Source organism: Oryza brachyantha, chromosome 5 (genome assembly GCF_000231095.2).
Source record: "Oryza brachyantha chromosome 5, ObraRS2, whole genome shotgun sequence".
In the NCBI taxonomy this organism is placed as follows: domain Eukaryota; kingdom Viridiplantae; phylum Streptophyta; class Magnoliopsida; order Poales; family Poaceae; genus Oryza; species Oryza brachyantha.
In genome coordinates this window covers 10,348,397-10,355,622 of record NC_023167.2, presented here as the reverse complement: position 1 = coordinate 10,355,622, position 7,226 = coordinate 10,348,397, and the positions used below count along the sequence as shown (strand labels likewise).

The window sequence follows — 7,226 nt, the reverse complement described above, 5'->3', positions numbered from 1 at the left end:
CCGCCATCTAAGATAGCCGTATACAAAGATTGTTTTCTCCATACATGCCACTTAACCAACCATATGCGAAAATAAATTTTAAAATTTTCATGCGGCCCTGTATGCCACTTAATCGTTTTGCACTGCATATTTTTTTTAATTGTTTTTATAGTTTCTGATGAAATAATTACATCCCCTTGTTTTTAAACAATTAATCGTTTTGCAATGCATATTTTATTGTTAATGTCTCTTTTTGTAAATTTTATAACAATTTTTAAAATTCATAACATAATTATGTTTTATTGTTATAAATACTTTTTAATTGTTTCTGATGAAATAATTACATCCCCAGTTTTTAGACAAGTAATCGTTTTGCAGTGCATATTTTTTAATTGTTTTTATAGTTTCTGATCAAATAATTACATCCCCTTGGTTTTAACAATTAATCGTTTTGCACTACATATTTTATTTTTAATGTCTCTTTTTGTAAATTTTATAACAATTTTTTAAATTCATAAATATTTATTACATTATGTCTTATTATTAATTTGTCGATCAAATGGTTCTTGTGAATTTGGTTTATCAATTTAAAATTTGAATATGAAAACGTCAAATAATATGAGTTGTGTAAGTCATATCAAGATGACACGGTCATCAACAACATATGTGTATGTACCTATAACTTGTACCTATAACTTGTCAGTACAAAGTGATAGTAAACAAATAAATATTACAAAATAACTATGACTTAATTATCTTGGCAGCACCATCTGATCGAACGTACGACATATTCGCTTCATCGATTGTTTTCTCAACCTTCTTAATTCGCATAGGAAGATCGGTAAACAATGGTACATCGGCGAACTGGTTGTAATCATTAGGGTCTTCAATATTGTCGATGCCAACAATCTGTTGTTTTCCGGATACGACAATAGTTTTTCTTTCATCTGAAGGGTCTTTCACATAAAAAACTTGAATCACACGCTCTGCTAAAATCCATGGATCATCCTTATGACATGTTTTACTGTGATCGACTATCATTAGTCCATAGTCATCAACGGAAACCCCTGTTGTGTCTTTAAACCATTGACAACGGAGCACAGGGATCTGGATGTTCAGGCCATAGTCGAGTTTCCATATTTCCTGTATGGTCCCGTAATATGACTTCTTCTCACCATTCGTGTCAATCGCTTGGACATGAACCCCACTGTTTTGTGCTATGCTTTTCATGTCCTTCGTACTCGTATACAGGGTAAATCCATTGATGTCATAACCTTGCCATGAGTTGACAATACTCGAAGGCCCACATGCCAATCTCTGTAAAGTAGGTTGCTCCATACAATCACCAACTGGCAGGTTGAGATCTTTGAACCACGAAGCAAAGCGACGCTTGTGCTCTTTTGATACCCAATCGGCGGTTCGCCCTAGAAAGCATGCTTTGATTTCTTCAATGTGTCGCTCAATGAATGGCTCAATGATAGCGAGCTGTTGGAGAACGCTGTTGTGTGCTGCGGACACCTTTTGGTAATCATTATCGAAGAATTGCTTCCTACCAATAGTACCCCTTCCAGACAATCTCCCTTCGTGTCGATTCACAGGAATCCCAATGGCATTAGCATCCTTTACGTAATCCATACAACATTCAACTGCCTCTTCAGTTGTGTATCCCTCTATCATTAATCCTTCGAGGTGAGCGCGATTGCATACATAGCCTTTGAGGATTGACATGTAACGCTCGTATGCCCACATCTGATGTAAGTATAAGGGACCAAGTCCAATAATCTGAGGAACGATATGAACGATCAAATACTCCATCATATCTAAATATGATGGTGGGAAATACATCTCAAGCTGGCAGACAGTCTCGACTGCAAAAGTCTGAAGGGGACCTAATTCCAGAGGATCAAATACCTTCTGTGAAATTCGGTTGAAAAAGTAGCACACCTTTGTTATGACCACCTTGGTATGGACAGGCTTGACTGCCCTTATAGCAATTGGTAGGAATACCGTTAGCAGCCTATGGCAGTCATGCGCATTGTATCCAGAAATGGTCAAATCCTTCACAGAGAAAAGCTTCCTAATATTCGATGAGAAACCAGTAGGCACTCTAACCCCCTGTAAACATTTACAAAATGCTTTTCTCTCTTCTAGTGTCAAGGAGTAACAAGCAGGAGGAATCTCAATCTTTCCATTCGGCAGCATTACTGGGTTAAGGTCATGCCTTATGTCCAAATCTGCAAGGTCGTTACGTGACTTTAGTCCATCCTTCGTCTTGCTTGGATGTCTAGCAAGGTGCTAATGGTGCTGTCAAACATGTTCTTCTCGAGGTGCATAACATCAATTGCATGACGAATCTCTAGGTCCTTCTAGTAATCTAAGTATCTGAAGAAAATTGAGTGCTTCTTGAATGGCAACGTAGTATCTTTGTCACCATCACCTTTCTTCCTCTTAACCGTCTTCTTCTTTCCTTTGCCATATACAACCTTAGTCTTCTTTGTTATCTCATACACGTATGTACCACTTCGTGTTTCGGGAGTAGTATCGTTCTCCACTGTAGTATCGAACAATTTTTCCATCTTACGGTACTTGTGTTTTTGTGGCAGGAACCATCTATGTCGCATATACACTATCTTCATAGACAACGTAAGGTATTTGTATGAAGTTTTATCCAAACATATGAGACATCCAGTCTTTCCTTTAATCTGCCTAGATAATGAAAAGTTTACAGGTAGATCATTGATGGTAACGAATATGATTGCACGTAGAGTAAAGTGCTCCCGCTTGAACTCATTCCATAGTCGTAACCCATCTTTCCAAAGCTCCTCCATGTCCTCCATCAGAGGCTCAAGAAAAACATCTATGTCAATTCCTTGTTGCTTTGGACCTTGTATGAGGATAGTGAGAAGAATGTACTTTCGTTTCTGACATATCCACGTTGAAAGATTATACATTGTGAGAAGGATTGGCCATGTGCTGTGTGAGCTGCTTAAATCTCAAACAGGTTCATTCCATCAGTGCTCAATGTGAACCTTACATTCCTGGGATCATTACCAAATTCTGGGTGCTTTGCATCAAATGTCTTCCGCTGGCGAGCATCGGCGGGATGTCGAATCATACCATCAGTCTTCCGGCTCTCTTGATGCCATCTCATCAACTCAACATCAGTCAGGTTGGAGTACAAACACTTCATGCAGTCCTCTATAGGTAAGTACCACATCACCATTGAGGGAATCTTTCTACGCTTACCCTTATCAGAATCTGTATCGATACACTCTGTATCAACGGGCTCATTTCCTATTTTTGCACTGACTTGTGCCACACGTTGGGCAACTTTCCAAGTCTGCATATTCTTTGCGATATAGAATCCAATGATTCTTGCAAGCATGAATCTTTTCAACACCAAGAGATAAAGGACAAATGAGTTTCTTCGCGTGATACGTGTTAGATGGTATAAAGTTAGACTTAGGAATCAATACACGCAACAAACTCATGAGATCATTAAAACTTGTGTCGGATCACCCATGTTTAGCTTTCAATCTCAGAAGCTCAAGCACTGAACGCAACACTGTGAAATCCTTATCACATCCCTTCGTTTCCTAACAGAGAAGATCTTTCGCTGCCTTCTTCAATGCCTGCCAATTCTCCAACACTCGTGAGCTATCCGTTAGCACCTCTGGTTCAACATGGCGTGGCATATCCTCTAAATCAAAACCACAATCAAAATCTTCATTAGCAGTGCAAACATCTTCATCCATTCTTTCATGGGACATGTCTTCGATTATGAAATTCTCTGCCTCATTCATATCGAAATTTAACTCTTCATCACCATCTTGGGGATCAGTCACTTCCCCGTGATAGGTCCAAACTTTGTAATTGGCGATAAATCCGTACTCCATTATGTGGCCGAATATTTCACCAGGATCAAGAAATAATTTCTGATTATTGCAATGACGACATGGACAAAAGATTTTGGTCATATTCTCCCTCAATGCATGCGCCTTAGCCTGATCAATAAATTTAGATGCTTCCTTCATAAATATCGGCTGGGTTCTCCGCATGTCGTACATCCATGACGATCGATCCATCTATTTATATTAAGACAAAGAACTATAAATAAAAATAAAAATAATAGATGGCAGATATTTCTTACAATCTCATTTAAATACAATTATCCCTAGAAATAAACCACAACAATTCATGTAACTATTATATACATGTGTTTACAAGCAAATTTTGACCATCAAAATATATATTTGGAAGCTAGATTTTGCAAAAGCTAGCTATAACAAACCTTGTCAAAATATTAAAAAAACACAAGTTTCCACCAACTTGATTTAACAATAATGGAGCCAAATGAAGGACAAGATAGAGATCTTCACCTTTCGTATAGACGATCGATCCATCTATTTATAATAAGACAAAATTCTACGGATACAAAAAATATACTGCAGGTATTCCATACAATTATTTAAATGCAATTATCCTTAAAAAACCACAACAATACATGTAACTACTATGTACGCGTGTTTACATGCAAAATTTACCCATCAAAACATATATATGAAAGCTAGATTTTGCAAAAACTAGCTAGAACAAACTTGTCAAACTATTTTAAAAAAACTTCACTTTTCACCAACGAAATTTAACAAAAATGGAGCCAAATGAAGGTGGAGATAGAGTTCTTCACCTTTCGTATAGAGCTTAATCAAAATTTTCGAGTTGAAAACCCCCCCTATTTTTTTGCTTGCTTCAGGAGAGAGAAAAGCTCGTTCTCAAATGAAACAGTTCGGCCTTCGGCGAGGCCCTATGAGCATATATGGCCGATCATCACATGCGGCTACTTAAGCTAGCCGCATGCGAAAATATATTAACACATGTGGCTGCTTAAGAGAGCCGCATGCGATAATGTGGGCATTTTCGTAGGCGGGCGGCTTAAGAGCACGCATGCATTATCACATGCGGCTGCTTAAGACGACCGCCTGTGAAAATGCCCACATTATCGCATGCGGCTCTCTTAAGCAGCCGCATGTGTTAATATATTTTCGCATGCGGCTAGTCGACCCACCCCGTGGGGGCGATTTTTCCAGGCATCGCTACAAGCCGCCCGCATGTAACCTACTGACCCTGTCGTACAGAAAAATGCTTTCTGTAGTAGTGTGATCTCTACACTTGCCAACACATATATTGTTGGCAGCGTTAGGTCAACGTCTTGCTAAGGCCCCCCGACAGGGTGCAATCTTTCGAACCAAGAAGTAGAAGATGATGAAGGGGAGGGCAATGGCGATGACCAGGTACAAGAGGAGATTGGTCCATCCCAACTTCAAGATGCACCTCAAGCCTCACAAGGAGACCAACCAAGAAGGAAGACCAAGCACCTAGATCGTTACACCCTCAAGCCAATGCCACCAACGAAACAAGAAATGAGGTCTTCTCCGTCTAGCAAATTTGTTTAGGTTGCTATGTTTTGTTGTTATTGCTATGAACAAATTTTTATTTACTCCATGAACCACTACCTCACTTATAATATCGAAGTGTTGAATCTATTATTTGGCATGTTTAATTCGCATTTGGAGGGCTTTGGATTATGGTTATGTGGACACATTGTGCGTTGTATGGAACCGTTAATTATGAAGCTTGTACCCTAGGTCAGCACCAAACACATTGGCGTTGAACAAGATAATGTTAGTGTCAGAGGATTTGGCACTGACATAGGCGTCCCTTGGTGCCAAAAATAGTGGTAGCCAAGTTCAGCGCCATGGATTTTAGAGATGATCAGAGCTACTAACAACATCCTTGCTACACAAAGCCAAGGTAGCGCTGAGGTAGGGGGCTCAACATAACCCGACATGGCGCCGAGGCAGCCAAGTCAACATCCATGCAACATCGCTCATGTGCAGTGGCAGTTACCTCACCGTCAAGGGTTGTGGTAGGAACTGACTTGGTCAAACTCAACACCATACCGTATGCTGCTTAGGAGGGACTACCTCCATTTCGTAATGTAAGATGTTTGACTTTTTTGGTTGTAATGTTTGATCATTCGTCTTATTTAAAAATTTAGTACAAATATAAAAAATGACAAGTCATGTTTAAAGTTCTTTTGATAATAAAGCAAGTCACAAGCAAAATAAATGATATTTCCATAATTTTTTGAATAAGACAAATGATCAAACATTGCAAGCAAAAAAGTCAAACATCTTAGATTAGGAACGGAGGGAGTAGTTCGTTTTTAAATAAGTTTTTACACTGGTCAATATTTAGAATAAGTTTTTAAAAATGGTCAGATTGTCAAATATTCTGGGCAACCAAAGTTCGACATAGCTAGCGCTTGTAACACGGGAGTAGGCGTTGCATTACTCAATGTGGGCATATTCCACACCACACACATGCCTAATAACCTTTAACAACGAGAGGTTTGTACGTAGGCTTGAGCTGATACTAGTACTAAATAAGTACAGTCGTAGTAGTTGTTGTGATCCGCCAGTATTGGCCCCACTGCTGGCTGGAATCCTGGAACAATGGCGACATGGATCAATTCTTTCTGAACTTTTGCTGTTTTACGGGAGGAAATCTCTCCAAAACCGCTAAGCAAAGCCCCTAATTAGGTGTTTGCGCTTTTAATTAAACTTGGCGCGAGTGGAGGGCGGAAACATCCACCCACAATTAACGCATCCGTATATCCCGCTCCCAAGGAAAAGAAGGAACACACCCGTACATCCAGCCGAAGACGGGGTTCAGTGTTGGGCTTATTTAGTGAGTAATATATATATATATATATATATATATATATATATATATATATATATATATATATATATATATATATATATGTGTGTGGGGGTGGGTGGATGTGTTTTTAGCGATTTAAAAGATAAAGAAAATAAACTGCGAAGAAAAAAAAGCTTAAAATCAACTTGAAGTTGGTGTTAAAAATTTATATTTTAGCTTATAAGTATAAGAAAGACGAAAAGACAGGAGTACACGTATATTGGCTGGATACACAGATCGACGATTCATCCGGCTCAGGTGCACGGTTCACCGAACAGTTTGCCAAGCTGATATTGCGGTCCATAAATTGCGTGATTATCATGAAAACCACGGTAAATATGATGTTCAAAATTTTGAATTTAAAATCCATAGTAGGAATGATTTTTCATGACCATGTGATTTGAAATTGAGTTCGAACAAAAATGCATCCAAATAAGTCCTTGTTTAGTTTTCAAAAAATTTTCCCCAAGAACATCACATCG

At 38.7% G+C, this 7,226-nt stretch overlaps 1 protein-coding gene across 1 annotated transcript; it reads right to left on the bottom strand.

The window, feature by feature from the left end:
• Positions 1–720: 720 nt before the first annotated feature.
• LOC102719111 lies at positions 721–3,875 on the bottom strand. Its single transcript, XM_040523953.1, has 5 exons — positions 3,581–3,875; positions 3,014–3,237; positions 2,706–2,900; positions 2,395–2,609; positions 721–2,263 (listed from the first exon to the last, which is right to left on the bottom strand). The coding sequence occupies exons 1-5, from the start codon at positions 3,873–3,875 to the stop codon at positions 721–723; spliced, it is 2,472 nt and encodes an 823-aa protein (XP_040379887.1).
• Positions 3,876–7,226: the final 3,351 nt, after the last annotated feature.

Bases quoted from the DNA above. Each gene is read 5' to 3' on its own strand.
- LOC102719111 (XM_040523953.1), bottom strand. From the start codon at position 3,875: ATGGAGTACGGATTTATCGCCAATTACAAAGTTTGGACCTATCACGGG. The intron at 3,238-3,580 runs GTTAGGAAACGA...GTATCGATACAG, and splicing joins GGCAGCGAAAGATCTTCTCT to ATTCTGATAAGGGTAAGCGT. The intron at 2,901-3,013 runs GTAAGGTTCACA...TGGATATGTCAG, and splicing joins TTGGTAATGATCCCAGGAAT to AAACGAAAGTACATTCTTCT.